The sequence below is a fragment of the Ischnura elegans genome, chromosome 10, assembly GCF_921293095.1.
Source record: "Ischnura elegans chromosome 10, ioIscEleg1.1, whole genome shotgun sequence".
Classification (NCBI taxonomy): Eukaryota; Metazoa; Arthropoda; class Insecta; order Odonata; family Coenagrionidae; genus Ischnura; species Ischnura elegans.
In genome coordinates, this window is record NC_060255.1 from 74,035,822 (window position 1) to 74,061,679 (window position 25,858).

The window sequence follows — 25,858 nt, forward strand, 5'->3', positions numbered from 1 at the left end:
CCTTTGGTAGTGAATCTGAATACATATCAACATCAGTGATCATGGAAGGAAAAACCTCAGAGTAGATACATGCAGGGTTTGTCCCAAAAGTAACCAGTGGCGGATACAGAAAAAACTCAAGGGGGGGGCGAAACATAGCTTGAGTTGTCTTTACTTTTATCGTAATAAAAGATGATCAAGTCACAGGCAAAGTATATGAAAATTTTATTTAAAGTGATTATAAACATGTAAAAGACAATGCCATCTTATGATATAAAAAAGTTACAATTGTGGTTTTGCAATGTTCGGCAATACAAGCGAACCCGCAAGGGGGGGGCGCGCACCCCCTGCACCACCCATCTGTATCCGCCACTAAAAGTAACGAGCCTTGTTTTTTTACCGCGCAACTGTCCAGTACACACCTGCACAACCAGTTGAAAGGGATGGGCGATCTCTAATCTTCCCAGTGATGTGTGGTTTATAGTCTGTTCACTTTATGTCTGCGGGTGAGCTTTCGTGAGAGCCCAGACACTCTCGGATGGTTTCGCTGATAGGGGAGGGGTGGTACCGAGATAAAGAGAGGAGGAGTGAAGTTAACGTTGCCAAATGTACATAACCGCCCTATTTTGTCACAGAAACATGTAAATCATAGTTGGCCTCAGGTATTTTGGCCCCAGCGCCGAGACAATATACCTGCTCATTCGGAAGTCATTGGGGATAATCCTTTCAAAGATGCCCATGACATTGCCAGCTACAGCGCTGAATGAGGCACCGTTTGATGGAAGGCATACATAGTCACATACATGGAGATCACGTGAGGTTTGGCAACACAGCTCCACGAGCAGATTCACGATGTTCACTCGGCGGAGGTTTGAGAGGGACTCACTGAGGCCACGCCAGACTGTGTGCTGATTGGCAAAGGCAAAGCCACATGTCGTGAAACTTTCCCTCCCCTCATCTCCACTTGCTTTGGCCACACCAGCTCACTCCCAGACAGGGCCGGCCTTAGGCGGGGCAACCGGGGCGACCGCCCCGGGCCCCGCACTTTGGGGGGCCCCGCGTTCGTAAAAAAAAAATTAAAATATACGATAGTTTTGAAAACACAATTTCAACTATTACTGTATTGTTAAGTCCGTGCTGTCCATGTGAAATTAAAACTATCTTTTTTCATTTTACAGTAATTGCTTTAGGCTTACAACAAATAATTAACTTTCATAATCTAACTTATAAAAATATGTACCTATTGAAAAAGCTAGCTTTTCATGTTTATTTTACGTTATAATTTTATGAATAAATATAATTATAAATTTAATTTGTATTATACTATTTTGAACTCAACTACGGGATGGTATCATAACGGCGTAATTACGACGTCTGAATTTGGGATGGGAACACATACTTAGCCAGAGAGTGGTAGGGATTCAAAATGCTCGAGTTTGTAGATGGGGTACAGAGTTTAATATTTTTAGTGAAGGGCCCCGCACTGAAGGTTCGCCCCTAGCCCCGCACCTGCTAGGGCCGGCCCTGCCCGCAGAGATAAAATGAACAGAATATAATTGCCTACGACCTCTCTGAGTGATGGACAACATTTGAACCGACAACGAACTAGTGAAACTCCACACACAGCCTCATTGTGGTTAGGATGGAACCTCTCTTATGGTGAACACATATAAGAAATATTTTTGGCATAGGCCTGAAGAAATTCAGATTCGTCAAGCATATTGTGGGAAGATTTTCGGCTGAGAATGTAAAAGAAAGGTGTTATTTCACACTCGGTCGACCACACCTTGCATATGCAGCAAGAACATGGATTCGATGCAGAAAGACTCAATCCGTGAACTGAAAAAAACACAAAGGAAAGCTGTGCAGTTCGTCAAAAACTGCGACGGGTGTACAGACAGCATTACCCAGATGTTAAGCCAATTATGTATACTAGGAGACGCTGGAGACTCGGAGACAGTGGCATAGCCTGGAGTGGGGTCCAGGCGGTCTGCCCCCCCCCCCCCCCCCCCCAAAATATATGAAAGCACAATTATTTTCCTCGATAAAAGAAAACAAATTATAGAAAAATCATGAATTTACAAAGTATTTTTTTACCAAATGAAGTTTTTTCGATTGTGAAAAGTGTAAAAATTAGTTTAAAACCCATTACTCACTACCCTATTTTTCAAAAATTTTCCCCCCTGGTATTGGACCCCCCAAACAAAATTCCTGGCTACACCACTGCTCGGAGGTTGCGTGCTAGGCTTAGATTGCTTGAACAATTGAGAATAGATATCTTTAAGAGCAACTTGGAGAACAAAATATTAGAGAACCACTATATTTCCAGGTCCAATAGAAGCGATAAATTAAGAGAGATATTTACCAGAATGGATAGATGTGGGAATTTGTTTTTCCTCTGACCAATAATGGACTTTAATAAATGCTAATCATAATTTTGTTAGAGCATTTCCTTTTTATGTGGTAAAAGATGATGTCTTAATCATGCAACATGCATTTTAGGTAGCTCGCAGGTTAGTATGTAGATATAGATGTAGAAAAAACTTCGAGGCAACAATATGGGAAAAAATTTTGCATCAAACTCCAAAAGATAGTGGAGAAAATGTTATCTTAACTTCTTTTTGTTCCAAAGGGTGAAAGGAAAGCAGAAAGGAAAGCATGTGGAGACCATGGACAACATTCAAGAAACCACGACGAGGTGCATTTACAGCATTCCAAAAAGCAAGTTTCAGAAGACTTATGCTGTGTGGAAAAAAGTTGGCAAAGGTATATAGATGCAGGAGGAGACCATTTTGGAGAGTATAAAGTTGTATAAAATGTTTGATCAATAAATCTATTTTTTTTTAAAGGTTCATTACATACTTTAGGGATAAACCCTTTATGAATAAGAGGGATAATTGGCTCATCGAAAGGCGACCAAGATTGAAAGAGGAAAATCCCAAATCCCATTATCGTTGAGTGGTGTAATTTGGCACACCAAAAATCGTGCATATATAGCAGGGGCGGATTCCGTGCAGACTTTTGGGGAAAAATTTCAGATTTACTCTTCTGGAGGGTCTGAAAAGCAAAACTCATCTTATTTAACACCAAATACTAATTTTTAAGTTAGCTGTCTTGAATAAAAATGAAAACAAAAATGCTTGAAAATTTTACTTCATAAACTCTTCACTTGATTTTTTTTTAATCTAATACATACTCCTTGTTCATCTAATTTGGAAAGTGAAAAAAGTTTAGTTGTTTTGCTTAGCAATAAAAAAAAGTTGTATCTTTACATTTTAAACATTTATGCCACTCATTTATGATCATCCTCACTGCAGGAATCTGTCTCAAAGTGGTTATGTTGCCAATACTTTTTTCAATGTTATATTTTGTTGCATACTACAATTTTTTTATGCTTGGGAACAAATTCTTCATTATTTCTTTGCGGAAGCAATTTTTAAACTAAAATTTTGTATTACATTTAAAGGACTCCTGGACTTATAGTCTTAGTACCTTATGTTCACTAGCTCTGTCATTACTAATGTTAGAAATCTGTTTAAAATTCCACGATGCTCAAAAAATTTTCGTAATTCCTTTAGAGAAGTGAATTATTGAAAATCAAACGCAATATTTGGTTGAAAAAAACACTGGTAATGCAATAAGTCGACCATGGACTTGTGCTAAGATAGAATTAGAGGGTCTAGACCAGTAGAATACACACACACAGTGGCGCAGTGAGGGGTGGTTTTGGGGGATAAACCCCCCCCCCAGAGCTCAGAGAAATTTAATCCATTTTACTTATTTGGATCAGTAGTAATTATAGAATAATGTTGTAAATAGGTAAATTTGCATTTCAAGACTTGTACCCAGCGTACCATCATGTAGTATTGTTTGAGGAATTTGATGTAAAATACCATTCAACCAATATCATTCATTCAACCATTATTCCTAAAACTTTTCTGGAGGAGGGCCCCCGCAACTCCTGTTTACCCTGGTGGGTATGCAATACCCCAACACCCGTAAGTATTATTAGTTGCGCCTAAAACCCCCCCTAGCCTTAATTCTTAGCTGATCCCCTGCACACACACACAGTACCCACTGAAAACTCCCTTTGCTTTGGCCCACAAAAGTAACCAAAAGATGGTACTGGGGTAGCTCACCACTCACCACAAGAAAAAATGCATGAGGTCACAAGGATGAAAGGAAGATACACACTCACACGATGGCAGAAAAGAGACAGGTTCATGCGTTTCAGGGCACGCTGAGCCCAAGAGAAACAAGCCAATATGGCCGATACACTCCTTCATTCATTCACACGGTGCCTTAAGCGCAAACATACAAATAAATTCAGAGGTAGGGAAAGAAAGGGATAGGAACCAATGATGTCATGGCAAAATTAGCAGTGCCGGAACGAGCTTCCCTTAAATTTTTTTAGAAGTGATAATTTACTCTCTTTGTTTTTTATTACAAGTCATTATTTACATTTTATTACAAAAGTTTTTGTTTTGGCTATGAATGTGAACATTAGAAATTTTGAGATGACAAAATTGATAAAAGTGTTATTTGACTATTATGTCTTTTGTTAACTAGGGCTGGAGCGGCGTTCCGGTACCATGACACCCCTGATAGGAACATATAATAGAAATAAAGGATGAGGACAACGATGCTGTAGTAGATGGATGTGGTGGAGGAAAGCGCTTCTTGCAGTAACACTTAAGTTAAATAAATAAATAATTAGATGACTACATATAGAAACATAAAAAAAGGGACACTTACAAAATGTTTTTAACTGGGGTGACCCACCATTCTCAATGAGTGTGGAAGGGATATACATAAAAATTATATTTCATATAGTAATTATTATATGTTTTTTTAATCCGGAATATGAGAGAAATCCTGTTTGCTTGTCAGACCCTAATTCCCCCGTCCAGAAAAAAATCCTGGATCCGCCCTTGAACGAGCCCATCACATACCTTGGTCTCCTTCTTTAGAGTGGTCATCACATGTGTCTCGTAGTACTCGAGAAGCGACGGGCTTTGTCCCGCCAACTTCGACCGCGCCTTCGAAGGACCGTAATCGGCGATCATGGAAGGGACGACCGCATACAAGTGTATCTCCTTGCTCAGCTGAGTTTCCATGGTCAGTGCCCAGGACGTGAAGTCGGAGTCTAAGTCTTCCCCATCTGCCTTCTTCCTCTCCAGCTCGGCGAGTATTTCCTTGAACTTTCTCTCCAGCACCCCGTCGCCTCCAGAGTACGGCCTCCCTTCGTTCTCGAACACCAACTGCACGGCTAGCTGCGCCAATGAACGGGATGCGAAGGCTTCCGTCCAATTGTCTTGCGGTCTTCCACCGGTCAAGTATACCTCATGTGCCTTTAAGTCAGCGAACGATCGATATTCGTTACCTTTCCGTTCTTTTCCATCGTGATCTGTCACAGTCGACTTCATCGTGCCGATTCTTTTAGAGTCCAGATCCATGAACACCTTCACGCTAGGGTGCAAGTGTAGGAATTGCAAGACTGTGGACAGGGCGGGATCTTTGTCGTACATTTTCCGATACATTGTCTCCATTTTGGATCTGTTCGAATCGTTATTGGGACTCACGTACGTCTTTGACATCATTGATTCGATGCATTGGTTCCTGAGGGTAGGCGCATGCATCACGTTGATTTTGGCCGAGGTTTCTTTCGTCGCAGCCTCCACGAGGCTGAGGATGTTGTACAACTTCGTCGCGAACTTGTCATCATCGGCAGCCCTCGCCGTTCCTTTCTGGCGAGACTGCCATAAATCGTTGACTTTGGAGACCAAATTCGTCTGTTCTTCCCGCACTCCGGCTACCGATTGGCTCACATTGACGGACGCCTCTCTGACCGAGTCAATACCCTTCGATAAACCAGACTCCAGTGCAGTCAATCTTGATGACACAGATGTATTGATGGTATCCGCGAACTTATTCAGCTCGCTCGACACCACTCCCTTCACCAATTCCTCGAAGGATTGCAAAATATCTTCTTTACCTTTTGGTATATCGCACATATTTAATTTTCGACCCATCACCAAGTCCATTTTTTCCCTCGTCTCCCTGAGCAGTCGAGCTATGCTCCGGCGTTCTGCATTGCCTGGATGTTTTGCGCACATATCTTCGGCCAGTTTGACCACGTCGCAACTATCGTTGACCCTGGCCGACGGGTCGTGTCCGTTATCTAACACCTTCTGAACCCAACGCAGCTGTCCCGTAACCACCGCTTGGTGGAGCAGCGACCGTAGGTTCAAGTCTAGGTGAGGCATTTTACTTGGCGAGAAATCTGCAAGCGGCTCAGTGGAGGCCTCTCTCGGATTCGTGAGCAATGACGATGGAAGCGCGGGCGAGCCATTGTTACCAGCCATTTCATCCGTCGGCATCGATGTAATATCGCAAATCAGAAATGAATTTCTCCACCGTTGTTCACAATATCACCTATAAATGCTCCGATACAACTCTTCTTTGTTCAAGCTCTGCAACTGTTGTGAAAAAAAGAAAAAAATTGATTATGTTTGCAGTCAGGGCCGGACTAGGAGTTTTGTCAGGGGGGCAAGGACTAGTTTGCCGACGTGGCACCTCATCATCAGGGATTAGCACAGGTAAAAACACATAGTAATGCGCATATTGGTGTGATTGCAACTATGCACAGCTGTGTGTTTATACCTACCTGTGATAATCCCTGACGATGATTTGTTATCGATGCCCGACGCACATGCCCATTGAGGCGGCTTGCGGGGTACTATGTACTGTCTGCAAAAAAAGCAAGACTCCTGAGTTCGAGGAGCCCTACCGTTTAAACGAAGCCATGAATTTCAATGCAACGAAAAGCACGCGAAAGAGAATTTATGTCTACGTTAGGGCTTTACTTTTAAAAATCTTCGGTTGCAGAGTATTTCCTATTCTTTTTTTTTTTTTTTGAAAAAAGTACCAGTTTTTGTGGGTAAAATCAAGTTACCCAATGAAATTTTCTCGGGAGATCTGGCGGGACAGGATGGGCATTGCTGCCAACGTTTCGACGGCCTTCTCTGCCGGAATGGGCGAATTCGCCCTGATGATGCCTATAAGAAACTAAACACCGAATAATTAAAGGCCACGGATAAATTCTTGAGGAACTCTCTAAAAGAACAGGGCTGGAGTGGGTTTTATAAGTATACTCGCTTTTGCACGTTGGGGGGGGGGGGGGGCTCTGTCCCTCCAGACCCCCCCGAAAAAGGCTTGCGACCTGTTATGGTCACTGTGGGAGGTCTTACACTTTTTGTTTGTTATTTTTTACTTAAGGATCGTTTACTTTTAAGTTGGCTAGATTAGATATAATCAATATGTCCACCTTCACATAAAACGAGCGCATGGTACGTGGGCTACAAAATGAAAACAAATATTTATAGGAGAGAAACGTTTTTCTGAGGGAATAAAAAGTAAAATAAATTTCTACGAGTCTGACAGAGTCTCTAAATTGTTCAATTCAAATACAAAAAACGTTGAGACCATGATCCACTGTAACACCCAATTCATAGGTAATATCATAACATAACGACTTTACGCATTACAATGAAATACACGTTTATTATTTATTTTTCACATAACTCAACCAAATTCTTGATATATGAATAAGATATGACGGCTGTTTCCCTTCGTAAGCTTTGGAGAGAATGGTACACACAATAGAATTACGTAGGAACTGAATACCAATATCTAGTGCAAATGCGCTTGATAGAGATCCTTAGCATGAATTGGGGCTAGTATGACGAATTTTATCGAAATATTATTTATCATGATCGCGAATGATACCACTTCAGAAGTACCTCTATTTTAAGTTTTAATGAATCGGGATACACAAATATCTCCTAGTAGCTTTAATATCCAACGCAATGCGCAATAAAATCATCTGGTGAGTAGCAGATACAGCCTTTGGTGAACAAGACATTGTCAATGTCAAGATTTCGATAATGTTTACAGCTAAATAACTTAGTCAGTCAACGAAACGTGATTTTCGCAAGACAAATAATTGAATAAGAAATACCTTTAATTGCAATTATCCTTCATATTGTATTATTCACTGCCTTTGATGCGCCAGCTTACAGACAACATTGCACATTAAAAAGGGCATCAACAGAAAAAAGAACGTAAGCAAAAATAAAAAGTCATCGCCATCACAACAATGAAAATAAAATCATTTTTACCCACCTATATTTTATGAAAGTTTTGTTTAAAAGTCTTTCTACTACAATCGTGTATTGCCAACAAGACACGAACTACAGTGAAAAGCACGAACCATCTTTTAAAAAAGGCATTATGTGCACTTGTTAACTATGAAATTAATACAACCACACTTTCGAAGTAATATATCAAAAGCAATAAGTAATTTCATACCTTATATTTTTCCGCTTTTCGTTTGAATACGCTTTGATGTAAACAAATGTTTGTTCATGTGGAAAGAAGACGTAAATAAATCGACTTTTCGAATTTACTTTCTAAATTTCCTACCTTATTTTTATCAGTTTTTCGTTTTAATTCCTTTATCTTCTTTTCCAATTTTTCTCCTATTGTTTGCACAAACAAATATGCACGTGTGATTGTTTTTTTGCATGATTGCCGCGCCGCCATTGGATTTTGGGCCATTTTTGAACTAATCCCCACTCTATTTTAATCGAATAGACAGATAAATAATTGGAAATTTAGTGCTTTCATAATTTTTCCTGGGGTTTCAGACAATTTTAGAGGAGGTCTTCATAAGACTTTTTGTCGTATATCTTCTCGTTCACCCCAAACATTTGTATGAGTGAGTGATTAAGTGAGTGAGTGGTCGTTAAGGGGCTTTGTAGTATGTAGATTTTAATGAGACAAAATAATATGCTCCGGGAATAATTCTCTCAAGTATGAAGACCGTATTGTAAATGACAATTACTCAAAAGCCACAGCTTTTAAGAACTTTTTTTCCAAAGTTTATAGTGGAGTTGGAGATTTTATGTTACCACCCGACTTTATGGTCAACTTGCAACAATTTTTGCTATAATAATAATAATAATAACCTGCTTCTTCAACGTGGCTTTGATTTAAAAAAATTGCGTGATACTTGCCAGGACTCACCCCTGAGATTGGGAGAGAATTGATGACCCCTCATATGTTTTTTTCCGCAAGAGATACGCTATGCGACGAATTTATTCATCATTTATTGCCAAAAATTATTTACCTTCTGTGAGCTTTCTACGAGCATATTACCATAACCGCGAGTTTATGTAAGTACATTTTCCAGGTTACGAATATGATGCACAGCCACAAAATCGTTACACAAATTCGGAACCAGAATAATTAGTTGGTACGAACAATATACCCCTCTGGCTCACATTATGCCACAAAAAACGTAACAAAAAATGGCAACGTCATTTCCATTAAAGAATAACCAGTATGACACAACCTAACAATGTGCATCACCATATAGCACACTAACATTTTTAGAGTGGTTCTATAAAGTCAATTATTCTTTATCAATAATTTCCAGTACCTCAAATATAAAAATAAAGCTTCAAATATGATTTTGAGGTAAAATTTCCAAGTTTTAAACACCGCACGATTGACTGAGGTCTACTTATATTACCTACTAAAAAAAATCTGAATTTGGTAGAATAAGTACACCTTCATCAACATTTTCGAGCATCTGAAGTATTATAATTTAGCAACTGAGAAATATTGAGGTAAACTTTCAAGATTTTTAAATAAAAATGTTCCAAACGCTGAATCAATGTTGACAGGGGTCTACTTTATATTTACAGAATAGTTCGAAATTGTAGCATAAGTATATAACGAGTGATAAGTATCATGGAAAGCTGTGAATTTGTCTTCTTCAATTAGTCCAACTCAATCAAATATTCATGATTACCGTTTCGATGGTGACACGGTTGTACCCTTAGACTTCACTCATAGTCAGTATGACGTAATAGAAAAGTAGAAGGACTTTTGAATTCATCTCGGCTTGTCCATCAGATGCAAATATTGTTGTTGATTCGAGTGTATCATTTGTCATTTTTTAATCGAAAAGATATCAATCTTATGTCACCAATAGTACTACTTTACTTAAGTGGCATCATATAATTATCACTTTGGATATTTAAATTTAATAACACTACCAATGATAAAGAAGTGATGTAAAATATATACATGTATCAAAATTTTGTATCACCGGTATTCAATTCAATTACTATATTATTGTGGACCTTTCTACCCCATGACATATTTTTCAACTACATAGCAATCCGAGAAAATCTATTGACAGAGGCAACAAGGCTCAATAATCAACTCGACAAAAAGAATATTGAAAAATTCCTGCAACACAATACCGCAAGGTAAACTTTGGGCATTTAATATTTTTCATAGTGGCGCATCGCAGCTGTTTTGAGAAACAAATGGCAAACTTATATCTTTTTATTGGCATTTAAGGTGTAGATACCTAAATTTTTAACTGAAGTAAAGACTCCCCAGTAATACCCATTGTAGATCAAAATGGTATGACCTGACGGTTGAAACGCGTCGTACTTTCAACAATAAACCTGTGGAAAAGTGCCATCTCTCAGTTCTTTCAATACTACACAAGGAATAGTGAAGAAAACTTGAGGTGGTTGAAGAAAACAAACTCCAATTTTGAAATCAGCATGCCTCTTTTACTCTGAAGCAGCTCAAAAGTTGAAGTGAACAGAAAATAAGTTAAAAATTGATCCCCAGACTTATTGATAAATATAACAATCGATTGAGGAAGAAAGCGAAATTCTTCGGAGATGATTACGAAAAATTAAGTTCATACCTCGAGAATATGGTCTTCTTGCCAGCGTATCAGCTGATGGTTGAAATGGCTGAGAATCCTAAAGGAACAGTGTTCTATCAGACGACTCTAGCAACGTGAATTTTTATGGAACGCTCCAAAGGTCTTCTTCAAAGGTTTTACTTGCTCGAGGTGAGTGAGAAAAGTGGATTTATAGGCTGCAGCGTACTTTATTTAAACTATCGGACATGGTAGATTACAAGGCGGAAGCCCTTTATCGTACAAACGGCGCGCGGCCGATAATTTCCAATAATAATTATAAATCATATCTTAGAGCCAATGAAATAGGTCGACCGTTCAAAGAAATCACTTTTTAATCACAGAGGGGAATGAGGAAGAAGTTTCATGGGTGGAGTTACGGAGGAGTGCAGAAAGCTTTTTTCACACCTAACAAAATGGCCTTCACCAATTTTATACTATCGTCCTTTAAGATTAAGTTTCAAAAATAAAGAGACATATATTTTCCTCCTTAGATCTGTTGCGGTCAATTTCTCGAGCTATTCGTGACGAAAAATCGACGACCTTGATCTAGGGACGCGAGGCTCTCAGGTCCTCGATAATAGTAAAATATTTTCTTGGGCGAGACTCTGAGCATTGATAGGACGCAGGATGCTAGCGGGTAGCTGAGTACCTTGCTGGCTGGTAGCGCTTGGCTTAAAAAAGGTTTATTAATACCTTATCAAACGAAGAAAACTTTCCGACCTTAGCCAGTTTCAATAGGTGATTATTAAGACATGTTTCCCTGAGCTCTGTGCCTCATGCATGCATTGGTAACCTCAGACGATGTATAACTCCTATCCTCTCGTGTAGAAACTAGGTCCCTGTGACGTCACGTGGAGTGGCATCGCATGGGCGCCAATCTGGCCTTTTTCAAATGAGTATAAAATTTGACCCTTGTCATTCGTCTAAACCGGTATTTCAAAAACCAAATAATTTGTGTATTATGAATACACTAATGGTGGGTAACGAATCGCAATCAATGCCTTTCGTTTTCTTTGATGAAGGAAACTACCCTATTGTCCGGGAAGTAATAGAGATGGCTGTTCAAAAAGTGAACTTTCAGGCTCATCAAAAATCCTAACTGCTCAAACCTTTTTTAACTTGTTAGCAACAACAGACTTATTTCCTAGGGTATTTTTCATTTCCCAAGAACTTGGTGACAACTTGCTTGAATGACACCCAAGCTTCTCTTTCATTTGAGGTCATTGTGGATTCAAAGTTAACGTCAAACAGCATTTTTCTAATATCAGGTCCGGCAAAGACGCCTTCTTTCAGCTTAGCTTCTGAATGGTGTGGAAACTTCTGACAGAAATATTTGAAACAATGCCCATATTTAGGCAAAGCCTTTACAAACTGTTTCATGAGACCTACCTTAATATGTAGTGGTGGTAGGAGCATGTTTCTTAGATCTACAAGGTTTTTGCGTAGAATGTTCTTCTCACGAGGCTTTAAAGACTTCCTAGAAGGCCAGTTTTTTCTGCACCAATGTTGATTCCTAGCTCTTTTGTACCATTCATACAGGAAACATGGAAATTTTTTAAAACCACCTTGCTGACCAAGGAGCATGCAAGGACCAACCATGTGTAGAATAACCTATTTTATTTAACACTATTTCCAGATTTTCGTAGCTCTCTTTCATATTTACCGAATGACCGACAGGTACAGAAGCATACATAACATACCTTATGCGGCGCCCAAGATTTATCCTCATCTCCAAGTTCACTTCCAAAGTATGCTTCTATGCACAAAGTCTGTAATGTTTCTTTGGTATTTTTAATAACAAACTCACCATAAAATATGACAAAAACTGTCATCAGACTTTTACAACCGCGATTAGGCATTGCACTGAGCACATGTACAGGAAACGTGAAAGTCAGGTTCGACTGGAAGTAAACAAAACATCAGCTGTTCAGCATGTATTTCAGTAGTGCTACCAACATCATTTTCGTTCATTAGTCCTACTTTTTCAATTTTATTTTAACTATGAAAAAGCTGTTAAAATCTAAAAATATTGCTTGATTTCATAAATTTAACTATAAAATGTGAATAAATGGTGGGTGATACAACTTTTTAAGCTAAATATTTGGATTCAGCAACCTAAAAAACATAAGATAAAGGTATTTTCAGTAAAAAAAAACGTTTTTTCATCGTTGGCCTGAGTTATTCATTAAAATTACTAAATTATCCCACTTTATAATTACTTTTTCATCAGTCGAACTTTATGGTTATTTATCTAAACCATGCGTTATCAACCCGGCAAGTTTTTAAAATTCTCTATTGCACCAACAATCTCAATAAAAATTTTGGGATTATAATATTCGTAAGAAAGATCATTTGTCGCTAGAAGAATTTTTAAATTAAAAGATTACATGATTTCCCACTAATAAAAATTATTTTAAGCAGTCGTGTCTATTTAATTAGATTGATTATCAGGAAACAATGGTTTTAATTCTCTTCACTCAAGCAACTATGTCAAAAAATTTGTAAATTAAAAAAGTGAGCATAACATAAAAATGAGACCCTTCCTTAGCGGTCACATGCTACGATTATAATTTTATTAGTGATGGGTCGGTTCGATTCCTCGATTCTTCGATTCCTCGATTCTCGACCAAGAACCGGAATCGAAAACGAGTACTTGTCAAAGTGAAAAATCGATTCCGATTCCAGTAGTACTTCAAACCAAAAATTTATATACGACCGCGTTTCCAACAGTCATTCGAATTTTCGCGCCACGTAATCGTAATAAAAAAACACATATCTTGGGATGTGCGAGCACTCCAAAACTCGAATCGAGTCGATTAGTTGGTACTCAACTCGAGCGTTTCGAGTAGCATTACGAATGTCGAGTCGAGCAGTTAAGGTTACAGAGCTTTCGAGGCTAGTAGGTCCAGCAGTCTGGCGACAGGAAGCGCTATCATGAAACTCATGTAATAATGCAGTTGTTAAAGCCGATTAGTCATTCTAATTCCTTGGCCTGGTAGTTTCAGCTTGCCGAATACACTATAGTTATAGTGCCTTTACGCCAGCCGCGGCGGCCGATCGTCTTCCTACCCGGCGCACACTGGTCCGAAATCGGAAAAAGCTGGAATAAAGTCCAAAATGACCTTTTTGGGGATAGAGACATGAAACTTAGCGTAAATACTCAGATATCATTACCAGATATAGATTTATATGCCATTTTACATAAATACGACCCTTTAGCGAGATACAGTGGCCCAAACATGACCAATTTTTCAATGCCACGCGAGGTATCGTTTTTCCTCAAAAAGTATTTGAATTTATCCAGGTGATTTTGCGTTGGTATGAGTTTTATGGAATAAAAAACGCAATATTCCTTTGGTCTGGTGCTTTGCCTATACTTTCAATGACTTTTGAAGATTTTGGCTCCCATCTGTCTGCTTTTACAACGCAAAATGGCCGACCCGTTTTTCACGTGAAATTTGACATAAAGTAGACATTATCTTTCGTTTACGAAAAATGTAACTCGGAAAATTTGAATTACAATATAAAGTAGAGATTTCTAAAGAGTACTACTTAGAAATCTCGGAAAAAAAGTTTGCGACGAAGGAAATAAGAGCGATTTTTTAATCGCGCGTCAAGGCTGAGCTACACGCCGCGGAACTCAGAGGCTCGGTAACTGAGGCCGAATTTTCAAGTTTTTTAAAACATAAGTCTTGAAAATCGTAATTTAAAAAATGGATAATCGTCTTCATTGACTTAAAACACTAAATTGAGGATGAGAAAATGGATTATGTATAGATCGACTAGACCATTTAGCGCATTACTCGAGTGAAAATACTAAGGATTGGATATTTTTCGGAACCATCCCACGCATAAGAAACATGGCTCGGGTATTGAATTAAAGTGAAGAGATTAAGTCAGCATGCTTAAAGAGAGAAAAATGAACTGTTTTCGTGAAAGGCAACAACCGATACCCTTTTTCCCTTTCCACCTTCGCCGAGGTACGTGAGTCGCGCGGAAGGGGGAGTTTTCACACCACAAGGCTCTTTTAGCCTTTTTTATTACTGCGTCCGTCCTATGTGATATTCATTTGTAGCGTTTAGTTTCTTTCTTGAACTTAAAAAAAAGCAAGAGATTTTAAGGTTGATTTAATTACTTGAGAAGTATAGAATTTTTTAGGCTCTACAAAACTAAAGTTTAGTTCTATAGTTTGTTCGCTTCGTCCACTTGAATTCCAGGAAGATTCAAGATACAAAAAAAATCGTTGATATAATTTTTAATAAAAATTCCAAAGTCTCCGAAGTCTTGCAATTTTGGTAGGAAAGTACTTGCCCAGTCACACAAGTGTGTAACAAAAGGAAATTTTCTGCAGGCAGCAATACTGTAACATGGAGACATCAAAACCTGCTGGCTGAGCATGTAGAATAATTGGTTTTTTTGCTTGAGAATTTGAAAGGGCCAAATATTACATGATTCATATACGTATTATGTAATCTTTATTATAGCTGTGAAATTTACTATACTCAGGGCTCTCCCTTGCAATTTGGATACATTTATATGGTCGGCATATTACTTGGGGTTAATTAATTTCAATTGTCCCTATGGAACTGTTTAAGACTCATTAATTTTCATTCATCTCCTACTTCTGACAATATCCATCAACCGTCCTCATTATATTTTCCTTCTTACATTAGGCTAGACATTCATCATAGAAAATTGGAGTAGAATATATTGTAGTATGCATTGCTGTATTGCCTGGTTCAGAAATTATCATACTCGACTCGACTCGATACTCGCGAGTAATTTTCAACTCGACTCGAGATCAAAAAGTGCTACTTGGAAACCTATATTATATTCCGAAGGAGCAAATGCAGACTAGGGAGCCTGTGACAGATATATGGTCTAGATACAGTGATGCATTTGGAAATGTACCCAAAGTCACCATAGCAAACACTGTTGAAGCTGAAGTGGAAGCTTATTTATCAGAGATGAATGCACCACCAAATTCCTTCCCTGGGAAATACTGGAAGACTTGTATCTCCTGCCCAAGGCTGAAAGTATTAGCGAAGAGGTTTGTTGCCATACCGACATCCCCTGTGCTCAGTGAAAGACATTTAGTTCTGCAGGAAATATATGTGAAGTAAAATGCAACAGGCTTTATCCTGACTGAGTGAAGATGCTTTGCTTTCTGAGCAAAAATTTTAAGTCTGTAAAAGGAGACTAAATTTATTTTAAATTTAAACAAGAGTGCTAATATTCTAAAGTAATACCTATCATGTAACAACACTTTTCAGGTATGTTCCGTTTTGAAATTTAGCTGTTATATTTTAATTACATAGTGATGATATGAAAGATGCTTTTGTCAACTGACTCTTTCACGGAGTAATATTTTTAAAAGTGGTTTTCTTGTTGCCTGGAATTAAGTGATATTTTTCTTGGAGCCTATGGCATCAGAATCGATGGAATCGGTATCGGTAGAATCGGAATCGAAATGTCAGAATCGGAATCGGGATCGGAATCGATAAAATTTTGGAATCGACCCATCACTAAATTTTATAAATTTTTCCTCAGACGCTCTACGCAGTGGGGTAGCGAGGGGGGAGCTCCAGGGGGTCTGGACCCCTCTCCCCCGAAATATAAAAACACAATTACTTTCCTTCATAATAGAAAACAAAATATTGAACTGTCGTAATTTTTCATAACATTTATTCGACAAATGAAGTTTTTTCGATAGTGAAAAGTACTAAATTAGTTTAAAACCCTCTACATAGTACCCTGTTTCTCAAACATTTTCCACCCTAGTTTCGGACCCCGAACAAAGTTCCTGACTACCCCGCTGACTCTATGACTGTTTTATGATGTCTCAAGTATGAAGTTTTCCTCCATATTCACTCAGTAAAATGTGTACCTCCGCCAAATACCTGCAGATAGATTAACACTCTTGAAAGTTAAGCCAGTAGTATGATAATAATAAAATCAAACATTTTACCAGAAAATGGCAAAGCACATGACTCCATACTATAAAATGTGTCATTGGCATCTAATGATCTTATTACTGATTGCAATACTTTTCGCACACATTCCTCATTGCTATTTAGAGATTCAGCAAGGCTATCATAGAGGGTACCGATTTAAGTATGAGTCGCATATTTTCCTCCTTCCAATTCGGATTTTGAGCTATTTTATTCTACCTTAATCACAACCCTATATTTTCTTTATCCCGTTTTGAAGTCAACTGAGTGAAATGGTCACCTCTATCGGAAAAGGAAAACGGTCACACACTGTCGCACGGCTTAGGATAGATATGATAATGTACCCTTATATGTGTGAGAGAGATTGACAGTGGCTATGTATGTAATTTTATAGTCTATCCGATAACTGGAAAGTATATAAACCTCCTTATAAACCAGCAAGATGTCAAAAGCGCTGGTACAGAAGAAACCGATGTCTAATTACTAAGGAAGGAATTGAACGTACAATCTGTTGACTTTTTTTCGCTGAAGGAAGTAAACGGGTTGCAGACATCTTCTTTCAACCATGTAAGACTTCTCTGCAATTCTAGGCACTTTTTCAAGTGCGAACGTTGTTTCAACAGTTCAACTGAGAAGAACAATAGTCATATCGAGGTAAGACACTTAACAATTATTCCTATTAGATACTAGCAGTAGGTACCTTATGAAATTCAACGTTCTGTTGGTAAAAAAAGTTCCCAACAAACGATTTCGTTCTCTTCCGCACACGTCTTATGCACGATTTTTTGTTTCCTCTATTGTTATATTTTATTCCTAGGCCACAGTCAGGAAGATCGAAATTCTATAATTTATGGGCATAAACTATCAACTGTGATTACTATTTCCAGCAATTGTTTTGTGAAAAATTCCTCTGAACTGGGAATCGAATGACGGACAATGGCCTTTCCGGGCCATTGCACGGGACACTACGCTATCCAGATTCTCTTATTTCCATGGAAATTTTACCGTGGTTTAACGGTGCTAGATGTTAGGGCTTTGCAGTACATCATGGATGGCAAATCAAGGGAATATGAAAACTAACGAATAGTTTTAGTGGCTAGTTTCAGTAGAGACTTTCATGGCATAGTTTCCCAAGCAGAAGACGATATCCATCGCATATCAAAATAAGGTTGATACATATATCCACAACACATTGTGATTACACGATGGATATTTTGGCAATTTTAAATTGATATCCTATTGTAACATCCATGACGAGTTGTGCAAATAACGTTAAATAGATATCCAAGTTGCAATAGCCGTGGTACTAAAAAAGTGTGATTCCAAATGGTATCCATAGGTGGCAAATGTTTTGTGTAGAATTAAAGAGCACAAAGGTTTCTTTGTGTGCCTGAGGATTACCAAAAATCATAATAAACACACCCAATATCTACTCATTAGGTGTCGTGAGGATATCTAAGAGATATATTTTAACATGGACCTTCATGTCTACTGTTAGACGTCCTTGCAACGCTGTTTAACGTTTTCGTTGGATATTTTACAGATATCCATACAACATTAATTGGATCATCACGGATATAGGACGGATGTCACAGGCTAATGCTAATAATCTTGACTGGATTTGTTGGGATATAGATTGCTGTTGTGGTTCTGGGTTTCCACCACGTATTTTGATGTCTCATGACGTAAGTTTCACCGGAAATCACGTCATCACCTTAAGGTCAGAAGTTGAATTCATGAAAACCCTAAAAATACGAAAGCAAATAATTTAACGTAAGCATTTGCACATTCCTCTCCAGACTTTTCTGTCCTCCGACATTTCAGCCTCTCACCAAATCTTGCATATTTTTTAAGGGCCTGGGTGGGCACGTGCCCCCGTGCCCCCCCCCCCCCCCCCCTAGATCCGCCTATGTATAATTTTGTATTTTACTGAGAATATGTTTGTGCCGATGCAACCACCCGATCACATGGATGACTTGTAACTATTTGTTTCATAATACAGTAGATTCCGTTTAATGGGCCCACCGGTTACTTGGGGCAGCCGCTCAATTGGGGCAGATATTGAAGAACAGAATCCACTAGAGGAATATCCCAGAGTATTCTCCGCTTAATTGGGACAGCATGCTGCTTTATTGGACCATGAACCGGCGACATAGACACTATATTCGTGACGAAATTAAAATTTTTTGTTTTCAGAATACTATTTTTTTATATTTTCCTCCTTTGATTCACTCTCATTTTTCACAAATGCTCCTAATCTTGCCCTATTTTGATAGCTCTTGTTGTTATACTATCCGCAAGAGTATAGGACTTTTCTTTAATAGGACTTAGTAAAAGACATTCATTCAGCGTCGCCCGAGGCTGTGAAAAATATTCTAAACTAAATTGTTATAGATCTTAAAAATTATAATAAATTACCTAAACTAGATGATTTATTATTCAAATTAATAGTTTAATAAACTTATTTTGCATTATAAATATTCTTTAGTTTTCTTTCTATCATTTCAACGTTTGTGTATGCCGATATACAGGATAGTTCGCCTAATTGGGGCAGCCGCTTAATTGGGGCAAAGTGCACAAGTCCCGATATGTCCCTATTAACCGAAATCTACTGCAGTAATAGTTAACTTCGTGGTGGAAATAAATTTCTCCTTGTTTTAGGGTAGGACGTTGCGGTACCTGAATAAGCACCAGTATAGTAGACGAGCCCCTGCATCCGGTTGGTCCTAGAGACGAGATGGCACAAAGGAACGATGGCAACCCTTCCACTAATAGAGAGACTGAAAATGCACTGTTCGAAGCGGTCAGGAAGGGTTTTCCGGTGGAATACGTAGATTTGCTGCTGGAAATGCGCGGATATCTGGACGAACTGCGGGTGGAGGATTTGAAAGAAGAGAAAGGTGAGTTTCTATTGATGATAAAACCGGATTTTGATCCAATTTGGGATATACAGGGTGCGTTCCGAAGTGACGCAATAGGGTAGTTTCCTTCATCAAAGAAAACGAAAGGCATTGATTGCGATTCGTTACCAACCATTAGTGTATTCATAATATACAAATTATTTGGTTTTAGAATTCCCAGTTTAGACGAATGGCAATGGTCAATTTTAACCTCAATTGAAAAAGGCCAGATTAGCGCCCATGCGATGCCACTCCACGTGACGTCACGGGGACCTAGTTTCTATACGAGTAGATAGCAGTTTTAGATCGTCTGAGGTTACCAATGCATGCATGAGGTACAGAGCTCAGGGAAACATCTCTTAATAATCACCCATTAAAATTACTTAAGTTCGGAAAGTTTCCTTCGTTTGATGGGGGATAATAGTCCTTATTTAAGCCAAGCGCTACCTGCTAGCAGGCTGCGTCTTATCAGTGCTAAAGCCTCGCCCCAAGGTCACCTCACACGCCGACAGCGGGAACCAGAATGACGTCACACGGACTTTTCCCAGCATTCCTACTTAGCCGTCGCGTTTTCGCGCGCTTGTAAATTTTCACTTTTATTTAATCACGAAAACTAGATTTCGTCATTAAAAAATCTAAAAGCGTGAAATATGTACTCCAGGAGTAATAAACTTTCGACTAAATGAATAAAAAAATAATAGGAAACTACCTTATTATTATTATTGTTTATTCGAATTTTTTAGGTATTGAAATAAATACAATGATGTCGTAACATCAAATTGATGATGATGATGTAGTAACTTCGAAACCTAGGTTGGAATCAGTGGCGCCGACTCCATGGGGCCTGAGGGGGCCCTAACCCCCTCAAAAATTCATTATAAGTGTGAGGAGAAAATGTGCCAGGCTTGTCGACTTTCTCCGTAGTGTTCAGATATCGAGATTCGAGTTATCAGGGTTCTAATATTGATCATACGACTATATTAAAATGCTTAAAAAAACTTAAAACTCATTACTTATAAAATTTCCCGGGGAAAGATCCCCGGTTTGGGCCCCCCTATATTTTTTGTAAGTCAGCGTCCCTGTGTGAATCCTCTTGCATGCTGCATGCTGGTGATTCATCACCCCCTGCCAATCACCCTAGAGGTGGTTTGCAGGGTATTATGCAGGTGTAGATGGGGATCCCCATAATGTCTCTGATGACGGAATGAATCATCGTGTGATTCAGGCATAACTTGAAATTCACTTTCCTTTGCAGCTCCCTCGACAGCGCACTCTGGCTCCAGGAAAGTCAGCTCCTCTGGCGGCACCCTCCTGCACGTCGCGGTCCGTCGAGGCAATTTGGAGTGGGTGGACAAACTACCCGGGATGGGAGCCAGCCCTACGCTTCACCGAGATATTGAGGGATACACGCCCCTGACGCTGGCGGAGAGGATGGTTGAACTAAATCCGTTGGACAACACTTACAAGGCCGTACTTTCCGCGCTCAGGAGGGTGGCGGTAGATGCGACCTCTGTACGTGGCGGCAAAGAATTTTTGGAGAATGTCCTGGCCGAGATCCGTACAGGTCATACGTTAATCAATTCCAACCTCTCCCAAATGCGTGACAACCAGAAGGCCAGCAATGACCTTATCAGGGAGCTGGTCGAAAACTATGCGTTGATGGTGGCCAGGATGGAAACACTCTCCACGACACCGTTGAGAATTTTGAAGTCATTGGAAAGCCACGCGTCGGATTTGAAACAAAAGGTTGGCATTATCAAGATACGGAGCGACGTAGATCACGAGAAGACAAATTGCATCAACGAGATGATGCAGAAGACGAAGATAAAGGGTGCAACTTATGAAAAAATCGATTACGCCAGGGAGCTCTACTCGAATCTGTACGAGTGTGACGTATTAACTTCGTCCCTGTTGCATTACTTACAAAACGATGAAAGTCTCAGTGTCTATATTGACTGCACATCGGAAAATATCGAGGATATCAAGCCTCAATACAAGAACATAGACGGCGAGGTGTTCACAGGTGACAAAGACTCCATGTTCGCTGATCGAGAGGAAAATAGGGTTTATCTAGCAGCTCTGATGACTTCATATTTTGGGAAGGATATAATAATGTCTCGCTTTGCTCGCGCTTTGGCAATGTTAGCAATCAATAATTTATATCATAATGAGGGAAGGCCCTACTCCATTGAGGACAAAGGAAGTCTTGCAGCATTTCAAGAAGCTATGGCGGAAGCGGTTGCCAAGAAAGACAAAATTCCAAAAAATCATCCCTATGTTTCGTGGGCGGTCGGAATGAAGACATCTCTCGGTAGGGAGTCAAGACTTGCTGCGGTGCCTATAGAATACGTCGCAAAATTTGGATCGGTGCAGGGGAGAGAGCTGATGAAAGACCACGTTCCGATGTTACTTCGATTCTATGAGGAAAATGTACTTCCAAAGCTACAGTAACGAAGCACAACGATATTAAGGTGCACGACGTTTAAAAAAATTGCCAAACTCGGCAGAGGGACGAGCAGGCATTGCAGACGTAGTGACACTATGTTAGGTCATTTTTAATCAGACACCCATTACAGTATCAACTCCATACTAAACCAAATTAAGCTATGAATAAGGATTTACACGCAAGAAATGAATTACTTGAATTCTCATGCTGCTTAAAGATAATTTATTATTGACGCCTTGCCGGAGACGCTTAGAAAAATGATAACAGTTCTTGCTTCGTAGCTTGCAACATATTTTAAAAGACTAAAAAGTAATAGTTTTCCTCCCTTTGGAGTCCACGTCTGGTACGATCTTCACTTCCCTCATCTTAGGAAAGGGAGGAGATTAACTGTCTCAAATTAATCCCGTCCCAAGTCATCCACTCGTTTTAGCGAATGTTTGGCGATTTTTCGACCCGCCCTTAAGAATAATTACTAGAACTATTTGCTACTTTTTGTAAATAGTAAAGCAGATCAGAATTGGAATGAATATTCATACAAAGAGGACATTCAGAAAATAATTTTTAATCTCTATTTATTCATTTTTCAAAAATCTGTGCTATTACGCCGATCTACATTAGAAATAGGGTTTAAGTGATTTATTTAAGTGATTTGTTTAAGATTTGCACCTTATATCACGATAGATTTATCAACAAGCGTATGTTTAATGAAAATACGCTAAAGTTAACGTAAAAAAATCTATTCACCTAGTAACGCCGCCACTTCATCCGTGAACTTAACATTTGCTACAATACTTTGATCTATGAGTGAGACAATTGATATATTATGGAGTGTAACATTTTCTTTGTATATCTTTCAATAAACTTGTTAAAACATGGATAGTTGATTTATTTCTCACCCTCAATCCACTGGAATAACATATTTTCATCTGCAAAGAAGTTTCCAAAATACCTTTGAACTCTGAGTGCAAAATATTCCTACCACAGAATGAGCAGACTATGTAGCCTAAGGGACTTATAAGTGGCCTATAATTTTGATACGCTGGTTTAAAATGGCAGGTTGCACTAAAAAGAGTCATGCTTCAAGAAAAAAGCACACAGCAAAATTCTATGCAGAAACATGAGGTCAGATAAGACACGGCGGCTTGTTATGTTAGATATCCTGAGGGAGGAAAGGATAGCGTCATGGGCGTAATATGAAGTGTAACATTTTCTTTGTATATCTTTCAATAAATTTATTAAAACATGGACAGTTGATTTATTTACTACCCTCAATCCACTGGAAAAACATAGTTTCATCTGCAAAGAAGTTGCCACAATACCTTTGTAATCTGAGTGCAAAAATTCCTACCACTGAAAGAGCAGACCATGTAGCTTAGGGGACTTATAAGTGGCCTATAATTTTGATACGCTGGTTTAAAATGGCAGGTGGCACTAAAAAGAGTCAAGCTTCAAGAAAAAAGCACACAGCAAAGAAGACATAGTTACCAATATCGGATGCCTTGCATTATTTGGGAAGAAGATGAAGGTTCCTGAAATCATGCTTTGTCTAACATACAGAGGAGGAAAGCAGAATAGTGGCCTAAATAGGTTGTAACAGTAAAGTGGTGCACGTATCTGTAGAAAATAAATGCTAAATATTTTCCCTGAAAATGAGTTCCTCTTGATTACCCTACCCGATGTAGCTAAATAATATACTCCAAAATTACATCTACATCTACAAATTACCCTGCGAGCCACCTCTAGGGTGTTTGGCAGGGGGTGATCAATCACCAGCATGCAGCATGCATTTGGACTCCCACATGCACACCACACCGTCCAAGAAACGTCCCGTATAATAACAAACTATACTACTATATGCTGTTAGAAATAGAATATAGAATAGAAATTCAGAAACATGCAGTAAGTTTTACATAGGTTAGTAGGCTACACTACAAGTCATGCAATCTATTTACGCGTTCTGTTGCTGCCGTTATAATCTCTTATTGATCGTGGAAAAAATGACATTCGGAATCTGTCTGTTCTGCAATCTATCTCTCTCATTTTATTTATATGATCTGATCTTCCGTAGTACGTTGGCGTCCGCAAGATATGGTTAACTTCGTTAGAAAAGACACTGCTCTTTAATTTATCTAAAAGGTTTAGTCTATTTTTCAATCTACGGTCCGACAGAGATTCCCATCCGAGTTTATGTAAGAGGTCAGTTACACTAACAAGACTATCGTAACGACCTTTCACATACCTGGCAGCTCTTCTTTGCACGCGTTCTAACTCTGTTATTAAGCCTTTTTCATGAGGGTCCCAAACACTGGCAGCGTATTCCAAATGTGGTCTAACGAGGGAAAAGTAGCTAATTTCTCTCACTTTGTCGTCGCACTTTCCTAATATTCTTTTAACAAAACCCATTTTACGATTAGCTTGACCGGTTATTTCTCGAATATGTTTATTCCACGATAGATCATTATTGAGTCTAACCCCTAGATATTTCACAGATTCAACTGCCTTTAACTGCGTGCCCCGAATGACATAGTTACGCTGTAGGGAGTTATTCTTCTTCCAGAAATTCATTACCACGCATTTTTCCAAATTTAATTCTAACTGCCAAGCATCGCACCAAGCTTGGATAGCAGCAAGGTCATTCGTTAGTTCATCTATATCTTTGCTGGAACGGATTTCTCTGTAAACTACAGCGTCGTCTGCAAATAATCGTAACTTACTCTGCACTACTTCGCCAATGTCGTTTATATAAAGAAGGAATAGGAGTGGGCCAATGACACTACCCTGAGGAACGCCAGAAGTGACTCTAACGTCATTGGAGACTGCACCGTCTAATACTACTCTTTGGACGCGGTCGCTCAAAAATTCTCTAATCCAGGAAATGACATCTTCGTCTAGACCATAAGATTTCAGTTTTATTATTAACTTTCCGTGGGGTACTTTATCAAATGCCTTTTTGAAATCAAGAAAAATCGCGTCTACTGGAATGTTGTCTTCCCCGGAGACTAAAATATCGTGGGCGAAAAGCGCTAACTGAGTTTCGCACGATCTGCTTTTCCTGAATCCATGTTGATTTCCCATTAATAAGTTTTGCGCGTCTAGGTGTTTCATTACCGAGCTGACTACGATGTGTTCAAGGACTTTGCAAGAGATGGACGTTAAAGATATCGGCCTGTAATTAGAAGGCTGTTCCTTGTCTCCACTTTTAAATATTGGCGTTACATTAGCGATTTTCCAGTCATTAGGTACTTCGTGTTGCTTGATGGAATTACTGAATATTAACTGTAAGTAATGGACAATTTCTGAGGCTAGTTCTTTATATACGCGAGAAGGGATTTCGTCTGGACCAGGTGATTTATTTGGACTAAGCGATTTCAATATATTTTCTATTCCGAGCGTACTAATGTCAATAGCTGGCATCTTATGTATACAGGGATTGTCATCGGTCTCGGGTGAGTTTTCGGATGGCTCCGTGAACACGCTCTTAAAGTAGGAATTTAATAAATTGGCTTTATCGTAACTGCTTGTCAACACATCTCCATTGTCGTTTCTCAGCGAACATACGGTAGATCGTTTACCTTGAACTTCCCTAACATATGACCAAAATGCTTTTGGGTTATCTTGTAACTGCTCTACTAGTGTTTTTCTTTTAAAATTCGTGAATGCATTCCTGAACGCTTCCTTTGTGGCGGCTTTAGTCATCCTATATTTTTTAATTATTAGCTCGCGTTCATTAGCGGATAAATCCGTGCTGGCTTTTTTCATTTTAGCATGACACGCTCTCTGTCGCCTC

At 39.0% G+C, this 25,858-nt stretch overlaps 2 protein-coding genes across 4 annotated transcripts in view; one reads left to right on the forward strand and one right to left on the reverse strand.

Annotated features, from left to right (window-relative positions):
• LOC124167068 overlaps positions 1-10,907 on the reverse strand; it is a 31,934-nt gene extending 21,027 nt beyond the window's left edge. For all 3 annotated transcript variants that reach the window (XR_006866601.1, XM_046544856.1, XM_046544857.1), the window contains exons 1-2: positions 10,775-10,907; positions 4,932-6,458 (exon numbers count right to left, since the gene is read on the reverse strand). Coding sequence is in view for 2 of the 3 variants with exons in the window: in XM_046544856.1 (XP_046400812.1) it covers positions 4,932-6,359 (1,428 nt within the window). In the remaining variant the exon portion in view is untranslated. The remainder of the gene's footprint in view (positions 1-4,931; positions 6,459-10,774) is intronic.
• Positions 10,908-19,386: 8,479 nt separating this feature from the next.
• On the forward strand, positions 19,387-22,946 carry LOC124166977. The gene is made up of 2 exons (XM_046544727.1): positions 19,387-19,625; positions 20,881-22,946. The coding sequence occupies exons 1-2, from the start codon at positions 19,463-19,465 to the stop codon at positions 22,074-22,076; spliced, it is 1,359 nt and encodes a 452-aa protein (XP_046400683.1). The 5' UTR covers positions 19,387-19,462; the 3' UTR covers positions 22,077-22,946.
• The last annotated feature ends 2,912 nt before the right edge of the window (positions 22,947-25,858 follow it).

Excerpts from the sequence above, each read along its gene's own strand:
- LOC124166977 (XM_046544727.1), top strand. The coding sequence starts at position 19,463 with ATGGCACAAAGGAACGATGGCAACCCTTCCACTAATAGAGAGACTGAA. Across the intron at positions 19,626-20,880 it reads GGATTTGAAAGAAGAGAAAG|CTCCCTCGACAGCGCACTCT; the intron begins GTGAGTTTCTAT and ends TTTCCTTTGCAG.